Consider the following 23,284-nt stretch of genomic DNA (forward strand, 5'->3'; position numbering starts at 1 on the left):
GCAGCTGATGTCACCTGGAGATTAATTATATGTTTGTGTGTGTGCTGGCAATATTTGCGAGATAAATAAAGAGTTATAGGAGATTATATTAAGTTAATTAGGGCTATTAGGCTAATTATAGTACATCTAAATGAAGGGGAGATGGAAATAAACTTGAGATTTAAAAGTAGAATGTTTAAATTAGTGTATTGAGTAATCTTTGGGATCTGATAAGCAAGTAGATTTCAGAAGATATCGAGGGATGAATGACTCACTAATTCTAGATACGTAATTGATTAATCTTTTGATGACAACTTGAGTGACGACATGGTTACAGCACAAAGTAGAAATATAAAGGAAGATAATCATAACCGTGCGAAGAACTTTTAAACGCGGCAAAATAAAGATGTTATCTTTGATCATGTAAGTGATGTAAGTAAATATTGCCATTACAATAAAGCTGAAGATAACAGGAGAGAAACACATGAACGTGATCAGATCATCATCACATGTGAAACAATAAAGTGAGTATCAAACAAGACCGTGTGATTTGATCATAAAAATTTTTTCAAGCACTGTGTCATGTATTGTTGTTATGACTAGAATAATCATCATAACTGCAAGCAAGGAGTCATCGGTATTGTTGGAGCCGGTGGAACTGGCAGCGGAATAATGTTGACTCTTACAATAATAATGCTGACTCTCTAGTAATTATTAATAATAATTTAGAAGAAATGGTAGAGTGTGACAGAAGCATAGTGTGTGAACTGTGAAGTGTGTTGGAAGTTGGTACTGGCAATTAGGAAATTAGTAAAATTAACAGCTTCTCAACCAATAACAGCTGGTGAGTTGTTTTGACTTGTGTTATAATGACGTGAGAGTGGAGGCTCCTCATGTTACCATATGATGCAATAGTTGAGCGACTATTGAGAGTACGAAGGCGCCATTGCAGCCGTTTGTATTGATTATTACAGTTTTATAGTAATAATAATTCACGTGTGATATTGTTTATGATTATACAGCGTGGCACGTGTCACGTGTCACGTGTCACGTGTAGGTCTACGAGAAATTTATCTTTAAATGAGTAAAGATTAAAATATTATGGAGGTTTTGAGAATTATATAAGCAAAGGAATGCTTAGCAATAATGAGGGTTTTAAAACGGAGCTGACACGAGTTTTAAAATAAATTGAGGTATGTAATATTAGTAACTGTAGGTTTAAAACTAATAGTTCTTAACAGGAGTGGACGCTTCGAATAGAATGTGCTCAACATTCAACATTCATTATCAATATTAAAACATGCTCTTGAAGTTGTAGATTAGCATGATAGAGATAACACGCAAAGCAATGAAGGAAATGTTAGGTCATCATTAAACATAATCTGATACTATTTTACATTATAACCAACCGAAATATTAAAACAAAACAATAACTTAACTGCATTACATCATAAGCTAAACTTAGATAACAATATTAATGGTTTACATCTCGCAGTTGTTGTAGTCGAAACAAGTGCTAACATTAGTGCGATTTTAAAATCTCAATAGTTCCTCTGGAATACACATTTCTGAATAAAATACGCTAAAGTATTTTCTATTCTTTTGCCAACTATCTGGTAAGTTAAGTCACCGAATTCTTACAATCCCGCTGTTAAGATAAAATTACACGCTTGTCAACAAAGTAAATACTATTTACTTTAATCTAATAAAACAACCCTTTACTTTAATCTAATAAACAACCTTTTACTTTATACTCCCCGACTCATATATTAGATTTCATAGATTTATGCAGCCCATAAAACAACGTACTAGCTCAGGTAACTTGACCTAATTAAACTAATATTCTGGAACAAAAAGAATATTCTAGAACTAAAATGAAGAATTCCCGCATAAAACTCTGGAATATTCCAGTGATATGGATTTAGGGTTGCTCAACCTGCCAATGAAAAGTTTTAAAACCTGAATATTATTAGTATCAAAACCGAAGCCAGCCAAGCTAAGCAAATAAAATGAAGTGTCTTTAACTTAAGCATATCAAATGTTTATATTTTGTTTGGTCGACATATTCGAATAAATTAACTTAAATCATACCAAATATAAGATTTAGTTTATTACTACTACTAGTAATTTACTGATTAAACCTTAACAAGACGGCTGAGAACCTGCTCAAATAAATCGTTATTCATATCTAGAGTAACTTTAAACAATTACGTCAAACAAAGTATAGAAACTAGTTAACCCAAGAATAATCAAGAAATTTACAATTTGCCCTAATCAGTCAATCAATTAATTAATTAACTAATTAATCTGTAAACCTAGAGGTACTGTGAAGTTAGTCGGAGCTGCTTACGTGCCATGACTCAATGGACTGAGTCTGGAGTCTTAGGTACACTTTTGAGAGTTTCTGAAACGTTTGAGGGTGAGAGACCAAACAAAAAGAACATTCTAGAACAAAAATGAACACTAGGTACTACATAACTTCGTTCGCTTAAAATGTTGCTCAAAGGTAAAATTAAACTCGAAAAACTGCGTTAACAACAAGCTTTAGTGGTAAAATAAACAAACCCATTTCCAGAGAGAGCACAACACATTCCAATAGTTACGAGAACAAAGAAACCGTCTGTTTCAGTTGAACAAGTCCCTCCTGACGCGGTGCAAGTCTGACAGGGAATAGAGGGGTTAGATATGAGGGGTTAGATATGAGGGGTTAGATATGAGGGGATTTTAGATATGAGGGGTTGTGAGAGTGCTGATGGATAACCTTTTGGGGTAGGTGATTAAAGGAGGTTATAAACCATATGCTGAGTGAGATTGATCGGATCTAAATGTCAAGACGATTCTTGTCCGGGGAAACTGACCTCTTTGTCCATGTAGCAGGAGGTAACGGTATCTGATCCAACACAGGTGGAGGTTGTTAGTCTGTCTACAGCTAACAGAGACAGTGTCTGAGGAAGGGTGCCTGCAGAGTTGTGCGGTTTTTAATAATATTCGAATTTATTCATAATTATTAATAATTATTGAACTAATCTGGTATTAGAAAGAGTGTTTTAAGATGGTGTGTTAGAAATCAGAATAAGCTGGGTGGGGAATTTGGCAGGGATTAGTTAACGGTTGCCTCTTTTGCTATGTCTGACGAGTGCTCAAACTATGGCCCTACAAAAAATTCCAGAGGATCAACAGTATTTTATATATATTTTTCGTGTATATCGTTCAATACAAATCCCGAATAGTAATAGTATAGGTGATCTTCAGTTTGACATTCATTATCATGGAATAACTTATGATGTCACTAGTTTATGTCACTATTTATTTAGGTACAAGTGCATCTCATTGCTTAATTGTAATTTTCCTGCAGCTCTAACTGGATCTTCGTGACGTAAAAGGAATCATATCCACTTATCTGGATTGTTTCTGCAAAAATAATAGAATTTTCTGCAATTTCTGTTTTTCCTTTTGATTCCAGACGGTAATTGTATTGGTGTCCCAGTTAATCGAATCTCTATTAGGATCGATATTAATTATAGTCGATATATATATACCTTACTCGGGATTATTATGACCGGGATAAAGTGGCGGGTTTAGGGTAATTTCGCCATATTTTTCCCGAACCACATTTTCACCGGTCGTTAATAAACCCGCCGACTCAGCTTTTAGGGTTCCCAAGGGTTATGGGTGCTCATATTTTAATCGTTGTCTTATATTCACTAAAGAAGACTATTGGGACACTTGTTGTAGGTTTTTCGACTTTATTTGGCTAAAATTGCAAAACATTCACCTTTTCGCCCAATTCTTGTCATATATCCTTATTGTCAAAGTTGATTTAAATAGGCCAATTTTTATTTTCTTAGGTATTGAATATCTCTACATAATGAAATAGGACTCAAAGTAAAAGTAACAGTTAAATTAAAACTTGAATCAATTAAAACTGTCAATAACATGAATCAGTTTCATCAGTCATTTATTCATAATTCTAAACAATGTGAACGATGCATTCTTTCGAAGTTTGATTAACCACAAGTCATTATTTCTGTCTACTTTCAACAATTATTGATAATTCGATTTGTTTCACAAGTTTTAGCAATGCGAAAATTTCTAAACTTGCTTATCTCTAATAAGGAAATTTACATCTGAGACAAAATTTTGTAATCTAAAATTGAAAGGTTGGACACCGGTAAAATGGCGACCGGGAAAATGTGGTGGGTTTTGAGCAATTTCGCCATATTTTTCCCGAACCATATTTTAACCCGTCGTTAATAAACCCGTCGTAATAATCCCGAGTAAGGTAGATGAAACAATGTCTTACATGTTCTAACAGCATGCAGCACTAACTAGGAAGTTACAGCCTGCGTGTAGGAAGGAGTTAAAAAATAGCAGGGCCACTTTAGGGCCGAGCCCGGGGTACAGCTCACTCGGCGGCGCTCCACGACACCTCGCTTGCGCCCGCTATAACTTAATTTTTTGATTCGATTAAGACTGTTATTCTTACAACTTTTCTTCAGAGGAACATGCTTTACAATTGATCTTCTAATTCGATGAAGATGGTTAGTCTTACTACATTTCCTCGGAAATCCATGCAAACTTGAACAGGTTACCCTAAAGGGTGAAACACAGGGCGTATTATTATCCTAACGTGTGTATTGTACTCTTTGAAAGTTTGAAGTGGTGACTGGGAGAGGGTGGATTAGTGGTGGCCAGGGTGTAAGTTGCTTTTAATTAGTCATAGCTCACATTATTCTTCCCGCCCTTATCTCAATTTTGACCCGGGTTCTTTTCAAAATCAACCCAGGTCAATGTATAGCCTGGCCCTTGCACCCAAAAAGTTACCCGGGCGTTAAATACGACGTTAAAGAAATTTACTTCACTTATTAAGATACTATACTAATAGCTTAACCTGTAGCACCTTCTGCTTTTTCTTGTGGATCATCCTATGCCCATCCTAGACATTCCTAGAGGTAATAAAATACTAATAACACACACGATCTAGAGTTTATCGCATCTCATATAGAATGATAATTGATAAAATTAGGTCACTAGAAGAATTTGCCTAGGTGCAGTGCAATCCCTGTATTTTCCAACAACATTAACTCGACTTCATGACGTCAAACAAATCATATTCACTTATCAAGATGCCAGGCTAATGGCTTGTAGCACTTGTACCAAGAGCTTGGGAATGCGACAAATGTTGATGATATTGATTAAATTTTGATCGACGTAAAATCGTTACTGTCAGTATCAACTTGACGTTACGTATAATTACAGTCGATACCTATAAGATTAAAATATTTGAGCCATAACTGACATCATCGGATGAATGATGACTGATAACTAAAATGTAAGTTATAAAATAGGACCCCTCCTTTTACACACAAATACCGTTATATACGCTCCTTACTCAAGTAACAATTTGGTGTATTCTCACCATCACACTCCTACCCCCACACTTCTCGCTCCTATACTCCCCACCACTCCCCGCCCCCAGACATATAGATAACAATAGCTACCTGACAGGTTTATCATGGTGTTGAGAAGGGTCATGTAGGTACCGCCCATCTTCACGTCACTGACACGTGCATTGAACATCATCTGGGAGACAAACATCATGGTAGCTGCCGCCTGTAGGATGGGTTATCATTAGACTTAGAGGGATTACACAGGATTACACAGGATTACACAGGATTACACAGGATTAAAATTAAATTATAGATCCATTATCATGGACCGTCATAATTGTTTACAGAAGTTAATGAAAACAATCATCTTTGCTTGAAGTCAGGGCCAGGGTTATCCTTGAGTCTTAATTATGACTAATTCGCGAGGTTCTCACCAAATTGATAGTAAAATTGTTTAAGTTTCGTGCATTTGAATTACGCTGACGCGTATCTTCGGTGAAGCTATTTCGCTCTTCGGAGCAGCGAAGGAAAAAAGTGCACACACAGTTGACAGCATAGGAGCGCCTTTCTTGAAATTGAGTATACTGTGGGGTGTTTGGTTGAATATCAAGTGAGCGGTGGCAGTGAATATGGAGGCTCTGGTGATTTTGAGGAATTACAGTTGAGTAAGGAGACAAAATTTCCATGAGATGATCTTTGAGATTTGTTTCATTGATATTGCTGGAGTCGGTAATATAATTTATTTGTAATTTGTAAAGTTCGTAGATTCCTCTACAGGGTCATCGAATAGTTCGACCGCCCTTGTTTTACAGTACACTACATTGTAGATATTCTGAAGGAGTATCCTAAGATTCTTGATCTTTTGGCACAGGCACCCCTCCTCATTTAACCCTCAATCAAGTTTCCTATCATTCGGCTGAGTCGACCGAGGAGATCGCATAGATCCAATGAATCCTTAGCTACTCCCTAGACTGGGTGATACTGGGATTCGAACCCTTAACCTTCTGTACAGAAGGCGGAAGCTCTAACCACTAGGCCACCCAGCTCGGTGATTTCATTGCTTATTTCAATGATTGGCATTTGAGAAAGATTTTTGACTAATTTCGACCTCTGTTTTGAATACAAGTCACATATGTAAAGAACATGCGACTCGTCTTCGATGGTCTCAACGCCCATACTTGATTGGCACCAACCACATAGTCTTTGCTCACGGGGTGTGTTGGAGTATCTGCCTCTTTCAATATGGAGATCATGTGCGCTGATTCTAAGTTTTGTGGTACTGTAACGACGAGAAAAGCCTTTGCATAAGTATAAGTAGGGCTCTCGGTTGAAGGTGTGTTTGATTGAGTGATAGAATGAGAGTTTAGAAGAAGTAGATTTTTGATATTGCCAACATTTTATGAATTGATTGGTTAGAGCTTCGATGATTTTAGGAATTCTATACTTTTTGCTGCATAGTGGTTTGATGGATTGACTAAAATTTGACTGATTTATGAGGGAGTCTTTTAATAATTTGTGATCACTTACAGGGTTGGGCGCGGCTTTGTTAGCTGCATTTGTATTGAGAATTCGGTGCGCAGTTACGTGATCTAGTTTGTAAATTTCATCTAGTTCAAGGAGTGGTTTTATGTATCGATACCAAGGTAAGTTTAGTGATTTTTGTTCTTTTACGGCTGCAGTGACAAACGAATTCGACTTTGATTTTGTATTTAGCCTTTTGAAGTAATTTAACGTTAAGCGAATTGATTGATAAATCAAAGGAATTCTTCCTGTTTCTCCCCAAACACCTACATTTGATGCTTTACGATGGACTCCCAATGCCCATTTTAGGAATGAAATATGCACTCTTTCTTGCAGAGAGGCGCTGATTTTTTTAAGTAAGTTAGTAGCGGTTGCTTCTGTCGAGTTAATCGTTTTGCAAAGAGATTTATTGATCGTACTAGTGGGTGTCCATATCGGAGCACCATATAATAGAATGGGCTTGATGAGAGAGTCGAACAGTGTAAGGAGTGCTTTAAAAGATAACTTTGAACGCATGACAACCCTTTTCAGGCCAAAAAATGCACGCATTGCTTTGGTTTTAAGGTTTTGTTGAGCGATCTGTACTTGACCCGATTGATGAAGTTCAAATCCAAGGTAACAATAACTGTCAACAATTTCAAGATTAGATCCGTTGAGTGTAAATTTGATGTTTTGTATGTCCTGTTTTAACGTTTTCTTACCAAAGATGACTGCTTGAGTTTTGAGTTCATTGATTTCAATGCCCCACTCCTTACAAAAATTACCGAGAATATTAAGTTGCTTTTGAGTGGTTTCCTGGTCGAGTGAAAGGAGTATAAGGTCATCCGCCCACAGTAGGTGGCTAACAGTCAAATTTGAAAGTACGGGGCAATTTGGAAAATCTAGGAGGCAGGACATATCACTGAGAAAAACTTTAAAAAGATCAGGTGAGAGTGGGTGACCTTGTTCTGTACCTTTACGTATCTGGAAGCGTTTACTGAGGTGACCAGATAATTTTATGTAAGCGTACGAGTTTGAGTACATATTTTTGAGGACATTGTAGAAGTTTCCAGTTATGCCATTTTTTGCGAGTTTGAGGAAAAGGGCTTGACGGCAGACTGAGTCGAATGCTTTTTTAAAATCAACAAATACTGCATATACAGGTTTCCCCAAAAGTTTATATTTTGAAGCTATAGTTTTCATGGTTAGTATGTGATCGTATGTTTGAGCTTTCTTTGTGAAGCCTAGTTGGTTAGGTGGATCAGGGCAGTTTTCAGAGCGGAAGCGAATGAGTCGTTCTAAGAGAATAGTTGAAAATAGTTTTCCTATGACACTGCTGACAGCAACTGCACGGTAGTTGTCAGGATCTGATTTATTACCCTTTTTATGAAGTGGAGATATAATGCTGACGTTCCAGGGATAAATTCCTTGTGAGAAGCAGGCGTTGAAGAGGTTCAACATAATCAATTTATGATTGGTGTCCAGAGATTTTATAATTTCGTTATTAATCATGTCGAGTGAGGAAGCTTTACCATTTTTTAGGGATTTTATACTAGAGTCAAGTTCTGTTTTGGTGATTAAGGAGTTGAGTGACTCAGGATGAGTTGCACCTTGATTTATCAAGTCAGCTTGATCAATCATAGAAACTTTTTTATTTTCATTTATTGTTTTGTGGTTATCGGAATATAGGTAACCAAAAAAAGTCTCGAATCTATTCATATCATGACTGTCAAAATTTAAAGTTTCCTTTTTCTGATTTTTTAGTTTTTTGAAAGATTGCCAGTTGAGAATTTTCCCCCCCTCTATGTCCTCATTCATACGTGCGAAGAATTCGTTTTTGGCAGAGTTCTTCAAACGCTTATAGCTACCCTTGACAAGATAATAGTTTTCACGTATAAGGTTGTTTGACGGGAATTTTGAGGTTGCATCTGTAGCTTTACGAAATTCTCTTTTACCTAATCTCGTTTTCCAGTTAAACCAAGGTTTGTTTGAGGTGTGAGATTTTTTGGGTGGTTTGGTTTGTTTGAAACACTTCGAGGCCATGTCGCGAAGGTGTTCTGAAAGTCGTTTGTTAATGTCTTTGAGTTCAGTTTCATAATTACGGTCATTGTCTGCTAAAATATTTTGATTGGTGAGTAAGTCGATGTTCGATTGAAGTTCATGGATTAAGGTCAATGATAGATTTTCTGACTGAGCTTCGAAAAAGTCGTCTTTGTTCTCTTCGTTGATAATGTATCTGGTTGGCGCTGTCTGATAAGTGTCCTGTAATGGGGCGCATTTGTTGATCGCGAATCTATTGCATTGTAATTCAGTACTGAGGGGCTTATGATCAGAATGCTCGGTGAATGTCAAGATTTTGAAGTAGTTGATTCTGATCTTTGTGGAGTTGGTCACTGCAATGTAATCAATAACGCTGCACCCATTTTTTTGGATACTTGTGAAGTTTCCTACAAGATCTCCTAGGGTACGGCCATTCAGAATAGTGAGTTGGTTATGTTTGACTAGGTTAAGAAAGTGTGTACCGTAAGTATTTGTGATAGAGTCTAGTGAGTTTCGGGGGAGAAAGTTGTCAGGCTCATAATCGTCTGGTAAGGGAACAACGTTGGTTGAGTCTTCTCTTATCATACCCGTTTTTTGTCCTATACGAGAGTTAAAGTCCCCACACAATATGACTTCGCCCTCCTCCCGAAGTTCGTTCACAACGTCTTCAATGTTTTTTTAGAGCATCTTTGCCATTGTCAGTCGGGTTTGAGGCTGATGAATTAAATGGTCTAATGTAAACGTTAACTATAAATGTATCTTCTGATAGGTTAAAGAAATCCTTGTCTAGTCGACAAACTAGGTAGTCTGAACACTCTGTATTCTTGATAAACTCAATCCCTTCAATAAGCTCATTTTTAATGAGGATACCGACACCTCCTGATTTACCGTCTTTCCTTATGTTGCAGATTGATCGATATCCTACCAAGTGAACCTCTCTCCTAATTTCCTGAAGACAGGCTATGTCATGATCTTTGATAACATTTTGAAATGATTCTATTTCAAATTTGCTCCCATCTACTGATGAAGGCGATGGGATATTCCAAGAAAGTATTTTTATGCTATTTTTATTAATTGAAACCTGTGTATTTTTTTGTGTGTTTCTAGTCATGGTATAATGTGTATAAATGAGAATCTATGTCAGTGTAATCACATTCGACTAAGAGGAGAAGGTTCCAATCCCCCTGTAGAACGGACTTTCTTTGGCTTGTTGAGAAGCAGTCTTGTCATTTCATGGATGCTGTGACGGAAGTTTCCTAGAATGACCTCTTTGCCTCTTGTTGAAAGGTGGACTCCATCGTTCGTGTGATATTCTCCTATCAGATGATCATCATGCATGAAGTTTGCGTTGGGGTTATAATACAAAGACCGCTCTTTGAAGGGTTTGCGTTCGTTTTTATTAGTTACGGTCACAAATTCCCAAATTGCATCCCTTATCTCCCCAATCCTTGCGTTCGCTTCATTGTCAGATGTCATTAGCGGCATTGAGAAGAATAACTTTGTACCTATCAGGGATTCCTCTACGAATAGTGAAAATTGAAATATGTTGTCGAGACTTACCCTTAGGTCGAAGTTTTGGTTGGCATCATTGACTCCTAGGTGAACATAGATGAAATCAGGTTGTGTTCTTAATAATTCGTCTTTGACATGTTGGTCTTTAAGTCCACCTGTGTCCCGCTTGTTGATTAGGGTCAATTCATGGTTCTTTCCGAGAGCATTCTTGGTGTCCATACCCTGGACATGTCTCAGGATTGAGTCTGAGATGAGGGTCGTCTTGAACACTTTTGAGGGTGTGGTGGATCCTGAAGTTTGACGAGTGGTGAAGTCGGAGTTCTGAGTCCTGGTGAAATTGAGGTTCTGAGTTCTGGTAAAGTTGGAGTTCTGAGCTTGAGTAGAGATCTGAGCTCGAGAGGCCGAGGAAGTCATGCTGAATCCATTGTTTCTTCGGGACAGCAGGTTGTTTTCTCTACTGTGAGTTCTTTGATCTCGAAAGGGTGAGGGAGGTTGGTAGGGTGGAGTGTGTGATAAATCATCGTCATTAGGGGAATAGTCAGGTGGGACATCGGTACTCGCGCCATTCCATCCTTCTGACTGAGTGACTATTTTGTGAATTTCTTTAATCAGCTGTCCGTCTTCCCGAAAGAATGCACTGTTGTAGTAGTTTTTGAGGTCAAACTTTAGTTTTTGAACACTTTTGTCTACTTCGTCCGTTTTCGTTTCCGCTATAGAAATCTCCGTGAAAACTTCGTCTACTCTGTTTTTGATCCGTGTGGTAGCTGACAAGTTTTTCTCCCAGAGGTCTTTGACCTTTTGCATTTCCTTCTTGCCAACCTCTAGTAGTTTTTCGATTTGCTGTATGCTAGTATCGGAGCACTTAAGGCTGTTAACCTCAGATGTAAGTTTCTCCAACTCCTGCTTAACGTCAATAACTTGGTTTTCGATAACAGTCTGGACCCATGCGAGAGAGGGGAGTTTCGAATCTAAGTCCCTATTCAGAGATTTCCTTGCTGGTTCTTCGGGTCTAGACATCACATTCATCATTCTTGCTCTCCTTTCTGTAACAGATCCCTCTGTGGAGCACCCATTAGTTCCTCGTTGAGGATGGGTTCAGGAAGATGAGCAACACAAGTAATAAGTGTCTCGGGAGCGACCGTGTGGTTCTCCATAAGAATAACTGTCCTTTCGGTGTCTTCGGGAGTTGCAGGGCCAACGTTGAGATCATCTTTGTTAACATCCAGATGAAGTGACGCAGAGGGCGACCTGATGATTGGATTACTATCCAACAAACTAGATCTGCCTTGCTCAGTTAAGTAAGAGGTCTGCGCTTCGGTCAGTTTGATATCAGGACCGCTGGTTGAGGTGATAATAATGTCAGGGATATCCGTCGTCTTGTTAAAGGTCATTTGTAGTCCATTATCTTTTTCTAAGTTAAAGTCAGGTCTGAAGGGATCATCTACACTAGATCCTTGAAGTTGCTGATGTGTAATAATGTCAGGTATCTCCGTCGTCTTGTTAAGGGTCATTTGTAGTCCATTATCTATTTCTAAGTTAATAAAGTCAGGTCTGAAATGGTCATCTACACTAAATCCACCATCTGTAGAAGATTGAGAGGGAGCCGTTTCTGACAGAGATGAGACTGAGGTCTGGTCACTTACACAATTTTCCTCGATCGCAGTTGAAGGAGATCCAATGAAAAAAAGAAGAAGTTGTTCGTTTTGAATATCACTCTTTCCTCTAGGTATGGAATGCATGTACTCAAGAGTGGAATTTCCTGAGAGAACACACAGAGATCCTGAGTGCATGGGCACCAAATGGGTTACTTTAGTTCCCCGTTTCAGTTTGAGTGATCTTGGGGCCCCAAGGGAAAGAATGGCAACTGTGGGTTTCGCCCCATGTTTTCCAGCTAGTGTTTCGTAGGGGATATGATCGTTATAACTTGGGAGTCGCCTGATTACTATGTTGGTGATAGTTGTATTAAGTTCAAATATTGAGCTCGCTGATTTCTCGATTTTCTTGGTGAGGTAGCTGATCTGATTTCTAAGGTTACTCTCCGGGGTCGAGTCATCTGGATGACCCTCAGACTCTACGCAATCATCTTCGATCTCCAGATTTATCTCTTGACGGCTACTCGTTTGGTTAGGGTAATTCGATATATCAACATTCAGCTCACTAAGCAGCCGTTCAGCGGCGTCGAAGTCAATAAAATCCTCGATGTAGTGTAAAGTACATTTCTTTTTCCTTTGATCCAGGATGTATACCCCGTTCTCCGTGATGGCCTTTGGTTTATTTGACTGTTTCTTTTTCCTCTTGTCTTGACTCGAACTACACTCACTAACACTCCTCTCACTGACACTCCTCTCACCTGCACTCATCTCATTTACACTCCCAGATGCACTGCTCTGCTCGGAGTAACTCCTCATTCTGCGCGAGATCTTCTCTCCGGGATTCCAGTACGGACTTAAGGTTTTTGGTAAGCGAGATGGTTGACTGCTTGAAAGAGTTTCCGTGGGGTGTGCTTTCTTAGGAGTGCTGTTTGAGTTCTGTGATCTGGAGTCATCGGAGAGATCTTCTTTTCGGACCATAAAAACTTGAAGTTGCTGATTGAGGAATGGAGTAGGTAGATATCTTTTTTTCTCCGTAAAAAGCGTTGAACTGTAGGTATCCAAAGGTTTCAAATGAAATTTAGAGAATTCAAATGAGCCGACGATAGAGCAAACGGCCAACATAAAAACAAATGTCAAAAAAACCTGATACTTTGTCAAAGTGTTTTTATACTTCAAAATTGGTTCTAAATTTTGCTCCAAATTTTGCTCCAAATTTTTCTCCCAAATTTTATTATGGCACAGGATGTGTGAGGTTGGTGGGGTGAAAGAATATTCGAGATTGGGCGTTTCTATGCTATCATAGTGACTACGCGGAACGTCGGCTCTGCCGCATTGGGTCGGACGGGTCTCGGAAAAAGCGAGCGCAGGCACGCGAGCGCGACGAACGTGGCCACAAGCGAGGAGATACCTAGTAACCCTGGCACTGACATCTACCACTAAATATTCGGAGCGATCAATAAAATGGTAATCGAAAAAATCTTCAACAAAATCTTGCAAAGTCCACTCATCAAATAAAATAGGGCGTTGGGGCACTATTACATTTCCTATCAGTATCATGTTTACATATTTAGAGACACTCAAGAATTCAAAACAATCAACAAAAACATGGCATGAGCCCAAGTCTAAAAATAGGTCTGGGCGTGGGGCCACTGCAAGTATCACATTCGAAATATCACGAGTACATTCAAACAATACGTCATTATTCCACATAGTGTGTAGCATCGGTATATAATATGAGAAAGTTCCAAGACACCGGAAGTACGTCAGCGTGTAAGAAAAATGCAAATGTTCATTTAAACAGATGAGCGAAGAGTTGCAGTTACACGGGTGGTTGAGTGTGTAGGTACACTTACAACTGATGTTAAACATAATCGGGTCCCTGATCGTTGTACGATATAAGTGCGAGTAGAACCACAAACCCGGTTTTAAGCCAAAAGAATCCAAATCCAGTCCCAATTCCAGTTCCAATATGTCCAGAGAATTAGAGATAGGGTTAGGCGGAGGGGCAGGACCAGTTCCAGCCACAATACTGGCCACGCCAGCGATTAAAAGCAACAACCACGTCACGGTGACAGTGGTAAATCGAGGAGCTTTAAAAGTGTAACGAATGCAAATGTGTAATAATGGATGTTAGAGGGTGAGGTTATCTGTAGTTAATACATCGTAGTGTCACTGTTGCATAATCATTTTTGGTGAAGTTATGTTGTAGTAAATTGTTAATGATAGTAGTAGTACTACAGGGTTAACATTTTAATTATTTGGAATTTCTGAGGAAATGAAGAAGCCAGAAATGCGCGCATTACATCAGTCGAAATGGAGACGTAGGAAATCCTGCAACCGACCCACGCGCAGTATTTGGCCATATGCCTGGAGTCTATAATATTATATAATATATATATATTATAATATTATCTATATATAATATTAGTATTAGACCAAATTTCAATGACTACATCTCTTCTCTCTCGGGAAGAAGATTTAGCATACAGGGGGACCACGTGATAAAGGGGTCATTTATTTTTGTTGCTAAAGTCAACTCTGGCGTGCGTCAAATTTAAGAGGGAGCGCATTATAAAGGGGTAACTTGTTTTTGTGCAAAAATCAATTATGCCTTTTAGAGATGATAGAGAAACAATTACCGGGGCGTTGCACAGGGGCGCGATAAAGAGAGGGAATACTGTAAGTACAGTGCAGTAGGTTGACGTGCAGATTGTTTGATGCAGCAACTGCGCTGAAAAATGTTGCAAGTAGGACGCGGATATTGGTGACGAGCGGTGCAAAAAGGCGTATAACGAAGCATGGAAAAACCTCCTTTACAATTACATAACTAAGAATAGTTTATAAACCGCTTGTAGATTCCGTAAATGGGGTCTTTACTCATATTAAGCTGATAACTTTATTTTTACAAGCTTTGTAACTTAGACAGGGGACTGGGAGAACTCTACATCTGCTGTCGTTCAAGGGGGCTAATTTATTCAACGATTCTTTTATTGTTACAAAAGGGCCATCACGAAGGGTGGTAGAGAAGGAGGGCAGTTCGTAGAAAATGAATAATTAAATAAATGGTTGAATGAATAAATAAATAAATGTATGTAGATATACAGCACTAAGGCGCAGCTGTAATAAGAATCTAGCGCCCTGAGTTACGTTTCAGCCGGGCCTAAGACCTCCTTAGACCCTCAACTCCTTCTCGTTAACTTCTCTCTTCGTTCAAATCGGAGAAAATATAAATACCTTTTTAAAGTATCATGAATTATTCGCCATCTTGTTTGAAATATCTAAAATGTATCGGCCGATCACCCTTTTGTAACACTTGATAACCAGCTGCACAATTCTGAAAGGTGACCCTTGTAATGTGTAAAGGTGTTACCTACGTGGACATTTATTCTTGGAACATTCCAAAAGTTAGAGCTTTCGTATTTTCATCAATCAAATTTTCAATTGCAATCAGGGATGCTGATTCCTGAAAAAACAAGCTCCGGATGATAATGGCAATAAAATTATTTTCTGATCAGAAGAGTCTGCAGCTGATAACATGTCTGATTACGAATTTCCTCGTAGTACTGTTCAGATAGTCCAGAAGTCTGGTTTTGAGGAAATGTGGCAGTACATATTATCAGCATACAATTTGAAATGTTGAATTCTCAAAACGTATTACTTAATAATCGATTTACAGATTCATTGGCCACTACAGTTAATATATTTTCCGGGTTTGCATAAAAGTGGAGATAAATCTGAGGTCCATCACCTCCAGGTCCATAGTAATTAGTAAGAGAGCTAAATCCAAAAGTTCCAGCTTTTGTGTTTCCTGCAAACTCGCCGCTTTGGCTGAAAATACTAACGAATTCATAATGTATCGGAGACGAAGGCTCTTCAGTCTTCAGCTATCTTTAACCATTTTACCCCTTTTAGTAATCTCAATTTTATAACTTGATAAAAATAGAGCTAGCTGGACATTTTGCTTAAGCGTTGTATGACGAATGTGTCTCTATTATATATTCTTTAAGGCCGAGGGACAACTGCGGTATCAATTCTTTGCGTTGTAAATGTTTACATTAGGGCCTAAGGCCAAGGGAGAACTGCGGTATCAATAAGTTTCATTGTTATTTTAGTAAGTGCTCACTAACAATTGCAGTTTTAGGATTACAAATGTCACACTCAGCAGAATGATTGAAGTTTGTAAAATCTGCAAGGAATTGTTGGAAATTTGGTACCAAAGAAGTAATTATTAGAAGACCTGACCTTTTATTTTAAGTTTTTATACGGCATAAGACAATTTTTAGGGGGAAAACATTGATCTGCGAGGAAATTTAAAACTAGGAAAACTTGCTGGATGTGGGGTCTGTGTCAAGCTCAGATCTTCAACCACAAGTAATAAAGGTATTGGAAATTCACTCTCAATTTTCACCAGGGTGGGAGCGTCAATTACAAGCAATTGGTGTAGTTGGAAATGTTTCCCAACCATTCTCAGAACACAATAACTGATGTTATGAACAATTTATTTCCTTTTTTACTTTGATTCAAAGGCAAAGTAGGCCAATCTAAAAGCGGTTACGTATAATAAGATTAAATTATTGAAGATAACAAATTATTTTTTTCAGTATATTTAGTCGTTTTATTTCTGAATAATGCGCTACAGCGGGGAGTATTTATAATTAACACGATACAATAGATTTTTTAAGGCAAATTTAATACAAAACATCATAACTGCAATCCGATATTATATTGATACATAGGGGGGGGGGGGGGGGGGGGGTAACGCCCCAAAAGGCCCCGATTTCTAGGGCCCTTTTCGGATTTTCGATATGTGTGGGGCTTTTTGGGGCGTTGGTCCCCCCCCCCCCCCCCCCCCCTCCCCTACATAACAACTTATAAATCAGTGTCACTGAAATCTTTGATATTTTAAGTTATTCCATATCGTACCTAACATAATCAAATGGGAAGTGAGAAGTGGATTGAACCAGCATTGGACCTTAAGAAAGTCTCATATCAGCCTGTTTTCTCAACATTTCTGCATTTTTAACGTTTAAAACACGTCTCTTGGAATATTAGACGCCTGCGAAAAACAGAAATTAAAACACTGTAACTTCAGCAGCCCTAAAATTGTGATCTAGAAAAACAGCTCTACATCCAAACTGTGCTGCAGTTACCGCGGCGGTACCATAATAATAAAAGGAGATCATCACTTCAACTACCAGCTCGCCCCAATCATTCGTCAGTTAAACCTCAACTCAGTTTGTTTCGTTCCTCAATTTCACAGTACCTCGTGGCTCGCACTGTCTTTTTTTAATTTCCAAGATATACGGCTTGGTGACTTTAGCTGCCTCCCCAACCTGTGTCGATGTCTCCCCCGTTACTAAACAAAGCGGCAGCACGCAGGAGTATAAATGAGGAAAGAGAACCACAACGAACTCTAGCATCAGTCTATATGGAGGTCCCAAACCCAGTATAATCTCAGAGTCAATGCTCAGTAGGATATTAACAACCACAGCGGGGAAGTAACAGACAAAGTAGGAGAAAGTAGAGAGAGAGGTTACGAACAGCGCTCCTTTCTTCATCATCTTTACTTTCTTGGTCGCTGTAATGGGTTTTCTGAAATACCTAAACAGCACACAGTAAGTGCTTGCTAGGATGAGGTTAACAAGTAGGGACACCACGGTGAGGAGAGAAGAGAAGAGATGAAACCTCTTCTTCACCATGAAAAGAGAACATCCCATGGAGTGGGGGATACCCTGGTACCTGAAACGAAGTGTCTTGGTGACGATCAGCAGGACTGCTAGGAGGATTGAGAAGGATACGATCACTGAGATTATCTTCAGGATAACTGTTCTTTTAGCGAACCTCTTGTACAGTAGGGGTTGGAGCACTGCTGTTATCCGGTACACACACACCGAAGATAGGATGGAGGATAAGGTGAAGAATGTAGTTACCTCCACTGCTCCCAGGAGCTCGCAGCCGGAGTGAGGGATCTCCTTCCACAGCAATATTCCCTCCGTTATAGCCACCATTAGATCTGCTATGCAGACCAGATGTACAGCTCCGAAGAGTAGGAACATGGGTTGTTTGTTTTGAGCGATGATGATGAAGGTTTTAAGGGTTCCGAAGTTAAGGGGAATGAAGGTTACTGAGAGGGTGAGGAAGATGACTGATATTAGGAGGGAGATGAAGAAGGTGCTTGCTCCCTTTTTTCTATCAATTTCAACTTTTACCACCTCTTCTTCTTCTTTCAATATGGGTTCCACGGTGACAAATCTGATGGGTGGTATAACTGGAGCATCATGACCGGGCGATGTGACGTCATATAGATCGTCCACTAATATGTGTTCTGGAATATCTATGCTTAAAAGTTCCGAAATTGTTGGTTTGATTGGGAAAGATAAAATGAGGTTTGAGCGAAGAAATATTTGGAGATTGATAAAAATGTAGATTGCATTGGAAATTCTTGCCATTACAAAATCTGACCTCCTAGGATATAAGGGTTATGAAGTTAAAATATGACGCATAATCGAATATAGTGCCTGGAAGTGACATATTTTTTGAAACGAACGAAAACTTATATAACTTTAATAAGAAACAAAAAATCCACAATAGAGGATATCGACCATACTCAAGCGACTTTTCTTAGGAAAAGATCTCGCAAATAACAGAATTTAAAATGAGCCATAGAACATGAGATCACGCGAAGCTTAAGTAAGATTCCTCCTTGAGGGCAGGTTTCAATTGTCATAATGTTTCTTAAAATCGCTCAGCTGGAAACGAATGCAGAGAGGCAGATATAAAGTATAATAGGTCCATCTCTGTCGTTTTCTGACAATACTGCTTAAATTGTATATTGCATAACGTCATTTCAAAGTTTCAAGTTCTTACTGTACGGACAAAAAGCAGCAATTCAAAGGCAAAAATAAGGTACAAAGCATCATTTTAATTGGCGTCAGCCCCATCACGTCCGCTAGATGCTGTAGTTTCTCTCTGGTGCTACTATTCCCATTCATAAATGCTGAACATCGTCACGAGAAATATACCACTGCGAAAGAAACGAGGGACTTCGCAAAGTTCTTCGGAGACCAAGATTTTAGTGTTGTTAAGACTTGTAAATACACTTTACTTTAAACTATTGTAAGTACACTTTAGAAATGTTCACTAGAGAGGGGATGTTTATTTGCCAGTTGTTGAAAAGAAACAGGGTTTAAGGATTAACTGGAGACAATCAGGCTGGTTTCGGAAGAAATTTACTGTCTGCAGCTCATTTCGGTGTACTCAAACACTGTACAGTTGTTAGGTAAACTCTCTGTAATGGAGCTGTAACAACTAAAATCCAAGATTACCCCACTCTAATGAATAGTCAACACCCAACACCCTCTCCCCACCATTGTCGGCTTCCCTCAACAACACCTGAACCTACAGGTTAACTTCAGAAATAGAGATCGCTAAAACAGATTAGACAAGCTATTAGAACCTGCTCCATGAATCATGTAACAGAGCACAGGGACAATAGCCCGCTGTTTGTATCTAGACCCTCCCTACTACACCCCTCTCCTCTGACTGCCAAATGTTTTGACCTTTTCTTTGGGAGAGAGTGGGTGAGTCTAGAGCGTGTAATTCAGTTATAAACAGTTGGATTATAGTTGTTGCTCCACAAGAAGTTAGTTGCCTTGTTTCACTTTGTCTGTCGAGAGCAGTGATGTTCCCTACTAGAAACTATGTATAATATAGAATAGGCTCACAAATGTTTTTTAAATGCTTAGATAAGTTGACTGACATTCTGCTGAGGGATGAATTGGAGACAATCAGGCTGGTTTCGTTAGAAATCTACTGTCTGAAGCTCATTTCAGTGTACATCATAGCAATATACTGTTAGTGCTCCAAACGTGCTAACCGTGAACACACTCAAAACACACTTTTCGATAGTCGAGCAGCTATAAAGACGATGAAAAGTAAACTCAAAAAGCACCGGCTTAGGAAGGCTATAACGGCCATTAACTAGTCGACATTGTACCTATTTAGTATTTGCCCTATTATATGCTAGTAGTAATAACGACACGGCAGACTTTGTTACAAAGAACAAACGTGGGCTCTCATTACAGGTGGAGCATAAATGCACATTGAGAAGTCTGACGAGGAGAAGTCATCAATACTTTAATAGATAGATAGATGAACTAAAAATACTCACTTCACAATGAAAATGTATTCTATCGCTATGCTTTTTAAATCAATATATACCTTAGTTCGAATACTGATGGCGTGTAATATTGTGGTTGGTAAAAATAATGGCGAGTAAAAATTTAACCCGCCGCTAATTTACTTGCAATATTATTTTCACATAAAAATTTGAAAATCCACCGAATTCTAACTACCATATTGCAAAATAATACCCAAATTTTCCTCCAGACTGCGTATTTTTTTGCAGTTTATTAAAATATTATTTATAACCGAGTGTTTTATCAACTGTCTTGAATCTTGAACCTTCTCAAAAGTAGTAGAATTTTTATAATCTGTATTGATATCCTATTGGTTTAGCGCCTAATTTAGTAAAAAAATTTAGAAAAACCAATCTTTTGGTTATTTAATATTTAATAGTATAGGTCCAATTTTGCGTGCACCTATTTCATGAAATATTACCGGGAATCTAAGCTTCACTTTGACTTTAAGGGGGCCGGGGGAGTCTCGAAATTTACTTAATAGTTGTTTCTGATAAAGGAGAGGGATATCTATCAGCTGCTTTTGGTCCAATGGGAAATTATTGTTCGTAGCCGAAATCGCACGTTCTGAAAATCAAGTCTAAAAATCTATCTTCTCCTAAATTTTTTAGCCAGAATTTTGAGATAGGCCTTTTAATTCTATTTTAATTCTATTTTGAAAATCTTGGACCTCTAAAAATCGACTAAAAGCGCTGACCTTTGATCGGCGATGATTTCGGATACGAACAATATTTTTCCATAGGACCAAAAACACCCTCCCTATCAGAAACAACTGTTAAATGTAGTTCAAGAGAATTTTGATGAAGACCCCCCCGGCCCCCTTAAGCATCACCATGTTAAGGGGTGTTATTAGCTTCCTGTTGAATCTGTCAAATTTGTAACTGGTCCGTGAAGAGAGGTTTCGCTGTAAACAAAACCCCTGAACAATCAGTTGCATTCGCCATCCAGGAAGTCAGAGATGATTAAATCTCGCACAATTTATCCCCAACATCCTCGGTCGTCCCACAACCATTTACGAAAAGGTACGTTGGTAACATTGTTCAAAACTCGTTAATGTATAAATAAGGAAAGAACAAGGATGCAAATCACAATCGTTGAGGTCCCCTGTAGATTAGCTTCAAATCATAGCTTAGGTGGGCACCATTTGTTTTCTACTGAGTATGGCCTCTTTTTTTGATTTTTTCCATCGACTTCTTTTTTCTTTAAAAAAGTATGAGTATGGTTAGAAGTGTGGTAGGATTTGAGAATGGGTATAGTGGGTAGGTAGATTTTCGTGTCACGTGTCACAAAGGAAAACATGCATTACCCTCCGCATACGTTATTTGAATGCATATTCTCCGCGCGCAGAGCAGTTATGGTGTAGTCGCGGCTACCGGACAACTGAACCCAATTTGGACTTTTTCTAGACAGGGTAGCTTGGGAAAATAATCTTAAACCCAATCAGTCTACCTAATTAACATTGAAGCGACAACTGAACCCAATCGTCAGTTAGAAATAACTAACAGATAAACAGGTTTCCAAATACCGCTCTAGTTTAGCTGCTGCCTGGTTTCTAGTTATAATATTCAACAAAAATATATACGTATTCTCCGTCTTGTCAGAAAGTAGAGCGTACACCAAAGGGATGCACTTCTTATCGATGACAGCGTGGATGGAGTAACTCTGTCAGAATATCCTAGGGCAGACATAGAACGCTCCATCGACAATCCAGTTAGGGTTGTCTCCGAGGATTTTGAGGTTCCGAGGAGTAGAGAATCATTCTGGATCCATCGTCAGTCACGCCGTCAAAGAGGACGAAGTTCTCCTATCTCAGTGAAGTCTGGCAGGTGGTAGGTCGCGAGATCTGATCTAACAAGCTTACGTGTTCACGAAGCGTGCCAAAAAGGATACGATCCACTGCTCCTCAAGCATCGAGATCCGACCCAAGACTCGAGATCTGAACCATGGCAGGTCCTCCCAAGGCATTAGAATACACGAGATCTGAGCCAAGTAATCTGAGCAAAGTAACCTGAACCACTTTATTGGCTAGTGCCCGAAGTGGTCTTACCAACGAGGAGGATACTTTGACTTATTCTACCTTAGGGGTCGTTCACATATTACGTAATCATTTTCTGGAACATTTTTACCTCCCCCCCTCCGTAATCAGTTTTACACATATAATAGCTATTGTGTCAATTGGGTTCAATTGTCGGTCACCGGCCCGACCCGTCATACGTCCTTTACTGGGCAAGTAAGCAGTGAGCTACTAGTTCACTAATGGTATTGGGACAGCTGCAATGACACGGTTTACTTGTCTTAGTGAGAAGTGAGCTACTAGTTCACTAATGATATTTTGACAGCTTGGTAATATTGACCCCAGGCAACGACCTGCAACATATTCGCCTCATTCACCCGGCCTCATAACATGGCCAAGTCAACTGGGGATCTAACCCTTTTTAAGTGAGTGGGCTTACCTCAACTAATGGTATTGTAGTAGCGAATATCCTAGGTTGAAAAGTGATCTGTATGCAGGATTAGAGAAGAAATGGTCATAATATGCCCTTGTGGTCTTGGTGGCTCAACAGTTGTTGTTATTTTATAGCTTGCGGCTGGCGGCAGGAACCATTTTATTACAAATTTAAAAACAAAATCCAGCAAATTTTCAGGCCAAACATCATATCTCGGACCCAAGACTCGAGATCTGAACCATGGCAGGCCAAAAGCATTAGAATACACGAGATCTGAGCCAAGTAAGTCTGTTGAGATAGGTCGCGAGATCTGATCTAACAAGCTTACGTGTTCACGAAGCGTGCCAAAAAGGATACGATCCACTGCTCCTCAAGCATCGAGATCCGACCCAAGACTCGAGATCTGAACCATGGCAGGTCCTCCCAAAGCATTAGAATACACGAGATCTGAGCCAAGTAATCTGAGCAAAGTAACCTGAACCACTTTATTGGCTAGTGCCCGAAGTGGTCTTACCAACGAGGAGGATACTTTGACTTATTCTACCTTAGGGGTCGTTCACATATTACGTAATCATTTTCGGGAACATTTTTACCTCCCCCCCCCCCTCCGTAATCAGTTTTACACA

General features: G+C 39.1%; 1 protein-coding gene across 2 annotated transcripts in view; it reads right to left on the reverse strand.

Moving 5' to 3' along the window:
- Positions 1–1,177: 1,177 nt before the first annotated feature.
- Positions 1,178–23,284, reverse strand: part of LOC134814066 (acetyl-coenzyme A transporter 1-like) — a 34,549-nt gene continuing 12,442 nt past the window's right edge. The window contains exons 6-9 of one of the 2 annotated variants that reach the window (XM_063822070.1): positions 5,481–5,592; positions 2,838–2,938; positions 2,545–2,639; positions 1,178–2,383 (exon numbers count right to left, since the gene is read on the reverse strand). In XM_063822070.1, the coding sequence (XP_063678140.1) occupies positions 2,362–2,383; positions 2,545–2,639; positions 2,838–2,938; positions 5,481–5,592 (330 nt within the window). In that variant the 3' untranslated portion in view covers positions 1,178–2,361. Of the gene's footprint in view, positions 2,399–2,544; positions 2,640–2,837; positions 2,939–5,480; positions 5,593–23,284 lie in introns of both variants that reach the window. The other variant, XM_063822069.1, reaches the window with a different exon arrangement.

Source organism: Bolinopsis microptera, chromosome 4 (assembly GCF_026151205.1).
Source record: "Bolinopsis microptera isolate Bmic1 chromosome 4, MBARI_Bmic_1.0, whole genome shotgun sequence".
NCBI classification, from domain to species: Eukaryota; Metazoa; Ctenophora; class Tentaculata; order Lobata; family Bolinopsidae; genus Bolinopsis; species Bolinopsis microptera.